The 13,797-nt window shown below is 42.9% G+C and overlaps 1 protein-coding gene across 1 annotated transcript in view; it reads right to left on the bottom strand.

Moving 5' to 3' along the window:
- SVEP1 (sushi, von Willebrand factor type A, EGF and pentraxin domain containing 1) overlaps positions 1-13,797 on the bottom strand; it is a 123,196-nt gene that overhangs the window by 15,934 nt on the left and 93,465 nt on the right. Inside the window, exons 37-44 of the mRNA XM_072360345.1 lie at positions 13,044-13,716; positions 9,035-11,814; positions 8,064-8,289; positions 7,090-7,245; positions 5,274-5,337; positions 4,050-4,223; positions 2,887-3,060; positions 783-956 (exon numbers count right to left, since the gene is read on the bottom strand). Coding sequence (XP_072216446.1) covers positions 783-956; positions 2,887-3,060; positions 4,050-4,223; positions 5,274-5,337; positions 7,090-7,245; positions 8,064-8,289; positions 9,035-11,814; positions 13,044-13,716 — 4,421 coding nt within the window. The remainder of the gene's footprint in view (positions 1-782; positions 957-2,886; positions 3,061-4,049; positions 4,224-5,273; positions 5,338-7,089; positions 7,246-8,063; positions 8,290-9,034; positions 11,815-13,043; positions 13,717-13,797) is intronic.

The raw sequence follows: 13,797 nt of genomic DNA, 5'->3' as shown, positions 1-13,797 counted from the left end.
TTGTACAAAATCTATAATGCCTCAATTACTACCCTAAGACAACAGAAGATCTCAAATGTAGTTACAACAGGGATGGCTATTGTAAGTGTGCACAGTGGATATTTTATAAAATCACAGAATAATTTACACAGACATTTAGTCCAATTCTCAAAGCAGGACCAACTAGGTTGGGCCACAAAGGGCCTTTAACAGCTGAAATAGAAGAATTTTTAAGTATAGACGTTACACATCCTCTCTGGTCCCATTTCAGTTTCTTCAGATACTTAATCGGAACTTCATTTGCTGCAGCATGGGTTTGCTGTTTCTCAGTCTACTTCTACGCACCTCTGAAAGAAGTTCAGCTCCTTTTTATTTCCACCTTGCCCACAGACAGACAAAGATAAGGAGATCTCCATTGCTTTCTCTTCCAAAGGCTAAAGGAGCACTTTTCTCTCACCTGCTCCTCATAAACCAAGTTGCTGACTCCAACTGACTTTATTCAGTAACAGCTTTCCAACTAAAAGGACTTACACTGAATACAGCTTGTTCTTTTACCGTCATGCAAATGCACTCAGACAAGATAACACTTTGGCATATCTCAGTAACTGCTTCTTTTGTAAAAACAGGATGCACACCAGCAAATCTGCCAACCCAGGTCAAACCACTCCAGAAGAAAATTATAGTACATCCCTACCACTATCTGCAGAAGTTGTTCTCAATTTCTACCATTATAATCTAAGAGTAACCCAGCCTTTAATGCTTGCAAGTTAAAATCACTTTTTCACTACAAAGCAAACACACACGTTTACAGAGAGGCAAAGGATTACTCCATCTTCCATCCCTTGTGCACTCTGCTGTAGGTTCTCCTCCCAAACTGTATCCGCTCTCGCAGAAATATGCTATAGTACTGCCAACTGTATTGTTTTCATAAATTGCCTTCCCATTCAGCAAAGAAAGTGGAAGTTTGCACCTGGTCTCTGCAAAGAAAGAGATGTCATTAATGCAGCTTGATACTCGACTTGGACTTGTAACAATTTCTGAATTACTCACATAGTATGTTTAAAGTACCAGCCACAGTCCAATAAATCAAGAAAATCACCAAGAGTTTAGTAGATGCAGTACAGACTAGGAAAGGAGCTCCATCCAGTGACAGATAAATGCTACAGCCACATGTTTTTCAGGTCAGCACCATTCGGCAGTGCTGGGGAGGGCACATTTATGACCTTGTACAGAGCTCTCACTGCTAATAAATACCTCAAATTTGCAGTCCTTTGCAGCTTCCATTTTGAAAGACAAGAAATACCAGGTGAAATGCAGAATGGTGCAAGATGCTGACTCTTAAACTACTAATTGTCCCCCCAAGATTCTCAGCTGTGCTTCTGAAACCAGCAGGCAGTCAACCCAGGCTGGGTTACTGCTGCTACACAACAGACTCTGTTCCATGTCCCATTTAACATTCAGTTTTCCTGAGTGGTCAGAATAAAAGGATGACTTAAGATAAAACAAGCAAAAGCAGACACATGGCAGCCAGGTAACAGGAATAGAAAAGCAAGAAGAATTGGTTGTTCTCAGCCTTGTTCAAGTGGGTCTTTCTTGACATCATGCTTATTTCAGCACTGCTAGTCTGTGACTTCTCTGAGATGCCCCCTACGGTATTTGAGACCTCCTCTCTGATGAGAACTTCCCCTGTTAACTTTGCAGATTGCTCCTATGAGGAATACAAAGCATTGGAGAACTGCAGTGCACAGCGAGCTGTGTGCTGTGTGACTGCCCAACACAGTATCTGATGATCCCTCATTAAGTTTTCATGGCTCTGGTGACAAGAACCTTACACCTGCCTTGAGTGGAAGATCAGTATGTGTCTTACTTGGGTGAAGCTGTTACATGCATGTTGGTCCCTTTTGAATCTGTGTGTGCAGCTGGCTGTGGAGCGATCAACAAGTCAACTCTGTGGGAAAATGCCAAAGGAAACTAAGGCAAGCAAGCAGAATGTTAAGAGTCTATCCTGGGAGAACAAGAGCATGTCCAGCAGGGACAGGAACAGCCTGAAAGAAAGTGCAGTGGCAAGAAAATGGACTAGTGTGTTAGTGAAAAGTGACAAGCACAGAATTTATCGTTTCATGGATGAAAGGCTAGGAAAGGATAAAACTCAGAAGTTAATTACATTGGAATTCACTGTCTTTCTATAGCCTTTATATTTTGAGCAATGTCATGCAACAATACTATCTCTTCATATTTGGAACCTCACTTTTTTTTTCTGTTTTCATGTTGAAAGCCTAGTTTCTAAACCACTACTGCCCAATCCATATAACACAGGTATTTCTTGCAACAGGTCCTATTGTTGGAGCATCAGATCACTATTGCACAGACTGGTATGTCATGCATTCACAGTATTTGTTCAAAAGAGGACTGTGAAGGCTAAAGGCTGACCTGCTGATACTGACCTTAACACAATCCTGTTGCTGGATTTAGGCCCAAAATTCAGAGAAAAAATGTCAGCATGGCAACTGACTCCAAAAGGTTGCCAAGAGAAGTCCCACATCTCTGAGTCCATTATCTTTTGTTAATGCTTTGATTTTCTGAGACTGTAAACAAGGCCATCTTTCACTAAGACCATAAAACTGCAGAATAAGAGCTAGGGAAAAATGATGTCTATGTCTCCTGATTTAGTAACAAACACTGTTCCATTTGACACATTTCATTTTTTCAGGTGCCATTTTCAATACATAACACTGAACTGCTTCCAAAAAGCAGCTTACTCCCTGGACCATATGATACACATAAATATCAGGGAAGCTATTCCTTATTCCAGATTAGAGCACACCAGGCTACAAGACCTACAGGCTACTTCCAGTACCTACCAGTACCTACCTACAGGCTACACTCCAGTCTACAAAACATGTTTACCTTCACACAGTGGTAATGGCTTACTCCAGCTCCCATTGGCAAGACATGTGATATTCTGGGGTCCAACGAGATGATAACCAGAGCTGCACACAAAGGTTACATTACTTCTGTATGTGTTTCCTGTAGAAATGGCCTCTGCTTTTTCTACTGAGGGATGCAGCCCACAAGTAATTCCTAGGAAAGAAGGAAAGGTTGTGGTATTGTACAAATGAAGCCCATTCTGCCTGGCTTGTACGCCCTGTCTGACAGCTCTATTCACAGATGGAATTAATGGAAAGATGGGAAGAAAGAGGTTGGGAAATACAGCATGGAGAAGAGTTACACACTGTCTTGCCTGCCCTTTCTCCTGGGGTTCAAGCTGCAGACACCAGAGAGAGAACCCATCCTAGTGCACTGGACAGTGTTGAAATCTATGAGATGCACTCAATCAGACAGTGATACAGAACATTTCTTGTGAGCAAACCAGAGGCTCCATTTTCAGGCTCTTCTGCTCCTTGTACAGTGAAAAGATGGTCTCGGGATGTCTCCCAAGGAAAATGAGAGCAGCTACAAAAGGCTGTCCCCTCTTGTACCGGCTGTACAGTAGAGACCAGGCACACTCATCAAAGCTAAAAGAGAAGTCTCCAAATGACAGGACATCACCACAAGAAGAGAGAAAATAACTTACTGGCAGAGACAATAAAACCTGGCCTTTTTATTTATAACTTGTATGAAATAAATCTTCAATCCTTTTCATGCTTGTACAATTAATTGTCGACTGCAGCCCAGAACCAAGTTTTGTTCCTAAGCAGAAAACTCTTGATCTCCAGACATGCAAAGTGTCCAGGATATATTAGCCTTTGCACTGAAGAGTCAGACGACCACGGCTGTCATGATTGAGGCCTTGCACATCTTAATGTGAGGCAAATAAAATGCAACAGGCCACATTCCTCCTCTAGCAACCTGAGCACAGCATTACACTTGTGCTGTTTTAAAATGCTAAAATGAGTCTCTTCCGAAAGAGACTGCCAATGAGAACACCACAGCTAGCTTTTCCTCTAGCTCCTCCAGTTACAGCCCTCCCCCCAGCTGGAGGGGGAGACCAGGTGGAAGCCAACCAACGTACTCTGCCAGCTAGCTCGACCTGGAGAACCGCCAACACGTTGCTCTACTTTGGTACTTACGCCTGCACAGAGGAGCAGAAGGGCTCCACTTCTTGTCAACATGGCAAATTCTTCGGCTTGGTCCCTGTAGCTCAAAACCAGGGTCACAGCTGTAAAAAGCCTCACTGCCAAACAGGAACTCTTCTCCTTGAACAGATCCATTTTCAATTACCTCTGGGGGTCCACAAGATACTCCTGTAACACAAGGGAATATACTGCAGATATTGTGCACATGGCATATAGCCTGTACTGCTCACAGCTTTTCCAGAGTTTTCACTCTAAGAAAAAGGGAAAGAAGAGCACAGTGATTATACGGGCATTCCCAGATATTTGCTGCTGATTAGCAGAACAGTAGCAGAATCGTGCTTTGTGCTCCCGGTTTGTGCTGAAAGACAAAATCAATTGTGACTGTACTGGCAGGAAGCCTCGGGAAATGACACAGTTGACACCTACTGTCAACAGCTGAACTCCATGTAAGTATTTATGTAGACAACTTCTGTTTTGGCATTGCAGTCAGAAGGAATCAGGTGTCTCACGGAATCTAAGTACCCTTAAAAAACTGTATCCGTAGAATTACAGCTGCAGCTTTTGGTAACTAAGGTGGTCAGAGAACCTTGGAAATCCCAGAAAGCATAATCTCAGATTGGCAGAACTGCTTCGATTTCAGACACCACCCTTCCAAAATGGGGAATAATCTGCAACACGACAGTTTCTTTTTGTATCAATACAAAGGAATAAAGGAATACAGCTCTCCAATTTGTCATTGATACCTTTTGTTTAAAGTTTCAGAAAAATTCTACTGTTCTCGCCTTATTTAAGCATGAAGTTAACACAAAACATTTAAATTCCTTTACATCATTAATTTTCCTTCTACTTACCAGAAGATGCACAAAGACAAAACAGGTGAAAGAATGTCAAAGGCTCCTTTGGGCACAGAGCCCTGTGTCTGAAGTAAAGCATACAGAAGTGGAGGTATTTGACATCAGCTGCTTTGGAACTTGTTTGCCCAGCTTTTTTAGAGGCATAGAGGCACAGAGGTGGGAAGGCGTAAAGATTTCCTTCACACGGTTACCTGTATACACCAGCAATTCTGGACTTCTCCTAGGGTGCAATTTGTGGTACTTACCAAAATTTTAAGACATATGAAGACAGTGTGAGTTATAAATCAGTTACAAAACACTGTGTTTTCTGGTTAAAATCACCCTTGACCACATTCATCAAGTGAGAAACTCAGATGGGACATACTTCTGCATGTTGGCACTGAGCCACTCCAAAGCTTGTCTTCTTGGCAAGTCCGTTCTGTATCACCCTGTGAAACAAGAGACAGTACTCAAAAAGAATTTCACCTGGCGACCTTTTTTCTCTTTTTTCCCTTTAACTCTAATATCCAGCAAGCCCAGTGAACTTTCCCTCCATGTACAACCCACATAAACAGGGAGCTGAATGCTGCAGCCCAAGCGGAGTGGGAAAGTGCAGTTTATAGTTTGCAGACCAATTGCTTGAGGTCAGTTAGTCATTTCCCCTGTCCGTCTCCCCGGAGTACCACTGCTTTTGTCAGTTTTGCCATTCTTGTTCCCAGGAATGTGTTACCATGGCACATCTTCCATCCTTCCAGTACACCCTCAGTGAAAATTTAACTTGCATTCTTTTCAACAACAGTTCAAGCCTGTGGCTTGTAAACACACCACGATGACTTTAATCACATTCCAAACACTCCTGCTTTAAATTTGGTAATAAGTAACATTATTTCTTTCTCATGTGCATATTTTATTCATTTCTTATTTTAATCCAAAACGTGAAGAACGTCCAAAATTTTCCCTTGAATTAATATGCTCTAATTACAAATCAAGCCCAATGAGAAGTGCAGCTGCCTGGAATAAGTGCTGCATGGCACTATACCCACTGGGCTGAGATTTCCAGAGGAAAAGCGAAAAAACACAGGAAAACCAATTGACACTAGGTGGCGAAGATGGTGTATAAAACATGGATCAATTTTTTACTATACAAAAGCTGGCCTCTTACCACCAAAAAAACCACATTTAACAGCAACTCTACCTATGTATCTAAATATCAACCCAATTCTCCACCCCTCTGTCACCATTGTTACCTGTAACCACTCTCTAAACTCTTCTTTTTATAAACATGAAGTGGTTGAGAGCATAAAGTCTATATTTAACACCGGTGTTACTGCACTGTCTAGAAGCGTGACACTGGATTTTGCTTATATACATGGAACATAGTGGAGAGAGACAGCCTCTGTTCTGAAGACCCCTTGCTGAGTGTCCTGTACACTGGCATCCCCTGGGGCTCATGACAGCCAGGCTGTGCCTCAGAGACCAACTTCTGAATTCACTGCAGCTTTTGAAAACACATGATGGGACTGTGAAGTGGTTAGCATGCATCCTGATAATTGGACATCAGAGGTGCCCCAGAACTCACACAGAGGTAACAGTGCTCACAATAAAAACAACACGGAGGTGTTCCCACCTCCATGACTGCATAAAGCTGCCAATAAACAAACTGCAGTCTGTCTCATAAAAAGGGAAGAAAAAAAAGGAATCATTTCCACACTGTCTAGCAATATCATAAAACTGAGGGCAGCAGCATTTATCAGGGACTTTGACTTTTGAACTCACAATGCTTGGAATGTTATGAAATTGAGGGAAGAATATGATCTGAGATCAGAAAGCTAGTATGAGAGCAACATGTGGGAAATCAATTCTTCCATGACTTAATACCAGAAGTATGCATCATTGTTCACAGAAGTAATAAAAAAGTTATGTTTCCAGAAGGCTGAAATAATCTTCACTTAAAAAGTAACACTAGAAGGTATTTGCAGAATACATATTCTTGAGCAGTACTGGCTTCAGGTATTTCATTAACACATTGAAAAGGATACCCTAGACACACCAGGAGCATTCTACATACAGTAACGAAAGCAGATAACAATGTAGCAGCTACTGATACGCACTAATGCAGAGCAGGCATATATCCTCACTGTCCTCACATAACAGGAATGGACAGTTAAAAAATTAGAGTGCTAGGGAATGAGTTTGCTTACTTGTAATTCATAGCCAGAATCACATTTATAAAGAACCACATCTTTATAACTGAATTTGGTGCCAACCACAAATCCATTCTCTGGAGATTCTGGGATCCCACAAGACACAGGAATGCAAATGTCATCAGAAAACTCTGGCATCCAAATGCCACTCTCCTGAAAAATAAGTGTGATAAAAAAGTGTGACAGCATCATTCTATATGCTAAATTCATAGTTAAATGAAAATGTCAGGGAAGTCATAGCAGAAACATCCAATAGCAGTGGGCTTAAAATGTGGCTAACGTAGTGTTATCTGTGAAATCCTTAACAAAACCTCAGCGGTGTAAGTAACATTTCTAGATGGTCAACATAGGCTGGAGCTTAGCCTTGGAAGGAGTGATCAGCTTGGACTTAGAACACAGGAAGAACTAAGTAGGAATGGAGAAAGAACCCTGAAAAGCAAGTTCCTTTCTACAAGGTCACCTAACAGCTCACAGAACTCAACAGGTGACAAGTGAGAATGAGTTGCCCAGTTCTGCACTTTTCTCCTGTCTGAAAGTTCATTATCACGACTAAGTACTTCAGCTGCCCACTTGGGTCCTCTAAAGGAAGCCTGATACCTGAACAGAATACCATCAAACACATTTAACTCTTTCTAAGGGCAAAAATAAGAGCAGACCTTCTCTAACAAGAAGTACTAATCTTGTGAGAAGTACATGATTTATGCTCTGAAATGTGATAAAATGAATGCTTTTAAAAGGACAACATTAGTTTTTGACAGAAGAACAAAATGTTAATTACCAGATCTGAAAATCTACATGAAGAAAACTATTAACTGTTCCTACTGGAGAACAAGAAGGCATACTATATTTTGCAGGACATGCTTCACATTTTTTTGTTGTGCACAATTAAAAACCAAAAGCTAACCAGGCAAAAAGAAGACTCCTGAATTCAAAAGAGCCCGCAAAATAAAGCAGTGCAGATAAGAGTATACCTTGCATGTGGATGTGCTCGCTCCCACCAGAGTGTAGCCTTCTACACATGACAAAGTGATGTTTGTGCTCACTGTGAAGTTGTCCCCAAGTACTATGACATGGGTGATATTTCCTGGGAGGGAACACTTTCTGGGGCAACAGGAAATACTTTGAGGAGACCATTGTCCATCTTCCTGACATGTGCATACATCCACCTCTGTCACCATTGTGTAGCCTTCCAGGCATCTGCAACAGAGTACAAACATCTGACCACAAGGATATACAGCTAGGGATGAACTGATCTGCTCACTAAAAAGACAGTCATTTTTCAGCATTAGCTGTTCATAAGTACACCCTGCTATTAGCATGCTTATATCAAATGCATTCCGTTGCCATAGCCAGAAGTTTCAGACTTCACCTTCAACTGCTTCCTGTTGCGTCAGCTCCACAAGGGAAAACGAGTTGGTGAGTTTAGCGCTTCGAGAATATTCAGTGTTTTAGTGCAGACCCTGTACTGCCCTTCCCTTTGCAAGGAGGGCTTTTGGTTAAATAAACAAATAAACCCGATCTGCAACTTCCAGCAATTCTAAAGCTGATCTTACTTTCTTCCAAGAACAAACCAAGCCTTAGGCTTAACAAAGGTTGCTGGCTTAGAAGTTCAAGGCTGATTTGTCCTGTTCAACACAGAGCTTCACCAAGATCAAATCAATGGGCCTGTAGGATCTGGCCAGCAGTTGATTTACTTGTAAGCAAACAAACACATCCCCTTCACCTTGTCAAAAATGGAGGGGAATGACTGATTCTGTTAAATTCACCTACATACTACCTTCACAGGTCTGTCCTCTACCATTTATTGCTTTTACTTCCAAAACAACAGATCTTCTCTTCCAGGTCTTCTAAAAACTTGGACTAACTGAGGGCGCATAAGCTTTCCATCTTCATTCTTTAACAAAATGGTTTTACAGAAATATCATGGCAACAGTGTTCTTACCTGTACTGGACTTTGCTCCCATAGGTATGAGTGTTCCCAAGAACCTCTGCATTTGGGACAGAAGGCGGTGGGCCACAGCTTAGCAGCTCACAACTTGGATATGGCTTTTTCCAGACACCTGTTTCCACACAGGTTAGTTCTGGACTCCCCCGCATGACAAAACCTGTCAAGCAGGTATATATGACAGTGTTCTCATCTGCAGAGCTGCTCCCATTGATGAACGTGTTGGGGATGATGGGTGGGGAGCCACAGGAAATCTGCCCGCAGCGAGGAAACCCAGCACTCCACCTGCCAGCTGCCTCACAAGTGATTTCAGAAGGCCCTAGCAGCTTAAAGCCCTCCAGGCATTGAAACTGGGCACTCTTCCCACAGCTAAAATCTTCACCAAGAACAACCCCATTCTGAACCTGTGGTGCAGGACACTCACAGGGGAGGCAAGATGGAAGGCTTCCACTCCAGGAGCCATTGGACAAGCACTGCCGTAGAGGATTACCGTGCAGCTCATAGCCAGGAAAGCACACATACTGTGCATATTCCCCATAGGTAAAGTCTGAGCCATTCAGAAAGCCATGGGAGATGTCTTCAGGAGGTCCACAAATGACTGGCTCACAGTGTGGAGGTTCTGAATCCCAATTACCATCACTCTGACAGGTAAGTGTGGACGCTCCTTGCAGATTATATCCTTCATTGCAGTGATACTGCACTTCTTTCCTAAATCCAAAATCTGAGCCACTCATTCTCCCGTTGGGAAGAGGCAGTGGCACAGGGCAGGTCAGAGCTTTGCAAACTGGAGTAATTCCACTCCAGCTTCCATTTGTAAGGCAGACTCTACTCCTGTCCCCATCTAACACGAAACCTTCGTTGCAGCTATACTCTATCTGCTTCTGGAATGTGTATTCCTCTCCGATCACCTGACCATTCTCCAAAACCAGTGGTGGGCTGCAGGAAACAGGAATGCAAATCGGTTCACTACCATCCCACTTCTGGTTCTCTAGACATCTCCTCTCTGTGGGGCCATTTAACTGGTAGCCAGGATCACATTCATAGTAGACAACACTCCCATAAGTGTAATTTTCCCCTTTTATATTCCCGTTCATAAGCTGTGTAGGCGAGCTGCATGTTACTGCTTTGCAGTATGGAGCAGTGTTACTCCACTGCCGATTCTGTAAACACAGTCGTGTGTCAGAGCCAATAAGTGTAAATCCTGGCTTACAGGTATACCGCACCACGCTACCAGGAGTGTTTTCAGTAAAATGTAAAAATCCATTATCTGGTGGTGACAGCAAGGTGCACTCTATTGAAATGCAAGAGGGGGCAGTGCCATTCCAGGCCCCATCTTCTTGGCAAGCCAAAACGGGGTTTCCCAAGAGCTCATAGCCAGAGTAGCATGTGTATAAAATGATAGTTCCAAATAAGAAAGTGGTCAGCTGCATTGCACTGTTCTCCTTTGAAGAACTCTTCAAGTTTTTCAAATTGTCACCCAGTAATGTATGTGAAAGGGAAGGACTCTCTGTCACGCTCTCCTTGTTGGAATACTTTTCCCAATGTCGAACCTGCATGTACTCCCCAAAATCAATGTGAGGAGGCAGGCCACAGTCTGTTGGGAGGCATGTAGGAGTGGAGCTGGACCAGCCTGATTCTTCACAGGTCTGCATGGCAAGGCCAGACAACTGGAAGCCTGGCACGCAGCTGTAAATAACCATGGCTCCATAGCTATAATCTGCACCCTCCACAAAACCATTCTCAATAGGCTGAGGGGGCTTGCAGTTAATGGCTCTGCAGGAAGGAACGTCTGTACTCCACTCTCCTGTCTCTAGACAGCTTAGTGTTTCTTCTCCTTGGAGCTGGAAACCTCTGTCACAGGAATACTTAACTGTCTGCCCATAATGGAAGTTTGTGAATGAGTATCTGCCATTGAGGATCTTCTTGGGCTGTGGGCATTCAATAGGTTTGCAGACTGGTCTTCCTCCAAGCCACTGTCCATCTTCTCCACAGAGAATAGTTGTGTTCCCCACCAGTTCAAAACCAGGTTTACATGTATAGAGGGCTGTGCTGAGGAAGGTGAGGCCCTGCACATCAACAATGCCATTCTGAATTTCTTCTGGTTGGGGGCACTCCACAGGAATACACTCTGGCAGTGGTAAGCTCCATGAGCCATCAGCCTGGCATCTGATAGTAGGCTCACCCTTCAGTAAAAACCCATCTACGCAGATGTACTTCACAGTGCTACCAAAATAAAGGGATGAAATTAAGGTGTCACTGAAGGGGACATACGGAGGTGCAAGACACTGTACAACTTTGCAGAAGGGAAAGGAATCATTCCACTGTTGAGAGGGCAGGCATTTCAGTACAGAGGAGCCATGTAAGACATAACCTTCTTTACAGGAGAACTGTACAACACCAACTTGATAAGTCACTTCCCTCAAGACCAGCTGATTTTCCACCAACGGTGGTTCTGGACATTTTGTTGGCACACACTTTGGGCTTTGCTTTTTGTTCCATTTCCCAGACTTCTGACACATCCAAGAAACATCTCCAATCAGCTCATAGCCCTCTTCACAAAAAAACTCAACTTTGGAACCTGTATCAAAGGTTTCTCCCTTGGAGTAGCCATGCGGGATAGGTGGTGGTTTTCCACAGCTGAGGGGAACACAACGAGGAGGTAATTCACTGTACCACTGTCGATTGGCTTGGCAAATAAATACTGAGCTCCCAACCAGATGGTAGCCAGACTCACACTGATAACTTGCCTGATTCTCAAAGAAGTGTCCAGTTGTTTCCTGTAAAATAGATAAGACAGGGACGTATCTGAAATGAATTCGTAAGACTGGGGCAGTGGGAGTTTGATAGCATTACTTTTGTCCTCTTGATCTAGCTTCTAGTTGAATTCCAGACAGCAGACAAAGCTGTCTGCAAAGAAACGAGCATGAATAACAGACACAGCATGTCTTTCCTCAAATGATGCACTCTGCTGTCAGGAGATCTGAAAGCACCACCAAAAAGAAAAGGGAAAATTCAAGGTTTAAAGAGAAAATCTAGAAAATATTTCCTTCTGCATTCTCCTATCTTGAACAGCGAAACCAAAAGAAACATAAACTGAAAGACAGAAATATGTTTAGAGAAGGTGCTAGGAAATGGACTACTGTTGCTACAGTTCTTTAGTTTACATCTGTATCCAAGGCTGCAGTCTTTAGATGTAAAACTACTAGGGGACTTTTGTAAGTGTCCCACATGTAGCTGCAGAGTCTTCAGCAGGTAGCTGAGAATTCCATCAAAGCTGAAGAGCTGAGATAGTAAAACAATGTCTCTAATGGGAAGGAATACCTAGAGGAGTAAACCTGCCTAAGGAAGACACTACCAAATGATATGCATTAATTAGAGGATGTATATATCCGCAAGTCCAAACTATTTCTGTTACTGCTAGAAGTTCATACAAGAATTGGAATGCAAAAAAACCCCAATTCTTAGCAAATGTACACTCCCTATTGGCTAGACTTGAGGAAAGAGGATAAATGTTCAGGTGAAAAATGCTAAAGAAATTCAGAGATAAATTTTACAGTAATGTTTCTGATCCTCCTTACTACAATATTATTCTTAGCACAACACAGATTAAACAGGTGTTACAGCTCCGGGCTTACACAAGATTTCTAACCTTAGGCATTGCTGCAAGTAATTTGATAGGGAAAGGACAACTTCTGACCTCAGCAAGGAAATATACTTGCATCTAAAGCACACAGAGCAATTATCCTGCACTTATTTATCTAATTCAAAGCAGATTCTTTTTCACAGCAGTGAAAAGAGTAAGGCTTATTAACTGTCAGTAGTACTTTATACATCTCCAGATGACACTAGGAAAGTCATTCATAGACTAAACAAGTGAAGATGGAGATCTCAAGCAAATAAATTGATTTCCTTGAGAAAACAAACAAACAAACAAAAAACACCATCAGTTATGAAGATGTATTCAATTTGCTATGCTATTAGGCAGATGAGAAAACAAAATTTTTACCTTAATAAAGCCGTTCTCAAGTTGGGGAGGTTCTCCACAGGATACTGGGTGGCATGTGGGCAAATTGCCACTCCAGCTGCCAGTGGCTTCACAGGTACGCTTCTTTTCTCCCTTGATGTAGAACCCCTTGTTGCAGCTGTAGGCCACCACTGCTCCAAAGCTGTAGTTGGTCCCACTGGCATAGCCATTGCTGATGTTGGGAGGTTCTCCACAGCGAACTGGAATGCACTGGATGCTCAAAGGAGAAGGACTCCAGATGCCCCCTCGAAGGCACTCAATCTTGGCTGAAGTATTCAGAACAAAGCCTTCCATGCACTTGAAGCTCACAATGGAGCCAGCTGGAAACCTGGCTTTACTGATGGACTCCAGGATGCTGTATGAGACAGTGGATGGCTTTTCACAGAAATCAGCTACGCAGTAAGGCATCTTCTTGCCCTCTGGAGGCACCCACTTCCCTTCTGCATTGCAAAGCAGTTGAGAGTTATCAGCCAGGCTGTAGCCATCTGAGCAGAAGTAATAAGCTATATCGCCATAGAGGCGGTGGCCATTTTCTGGTGATGCATTTTCCACATGGGGTGGTTCATCACAGGACACTGCCAGGCACTGCTGGTGGCTCACACTCCACTCGCCGCTAGCTAAGCACTCTATGGTTGCAGGGCCAACTAAAGTGTAACTGTGAATAAGAAACCATATACAAAGTCAATAAAACAATGCCACCTACAGTTTCTTAAGCCCCCACAGATACAGTTTGTTA

The sequence above is a fragment of the Excalfactoria chinensis genome, chromosome Z (assembly GCF_039878825.1).
Source record: "Excalfactoria chinensis isolate bCotChi1 chromosome Z, bCotChi1.hap2, whole genome shotgun sequence".
Taxonomy (NCBI): domain Eukaryota; kingdom Metazoa; phylum Chordata; class Aves; order Galliformes; family Phasianidae; genus Excalfactoria; species Excalfactoria chinensis.
The sequence above is the reverse complement of the archived record's forward strand: the minus strand, read 5'-3'. Positions and strand labels throughout refer to the sequence as shown.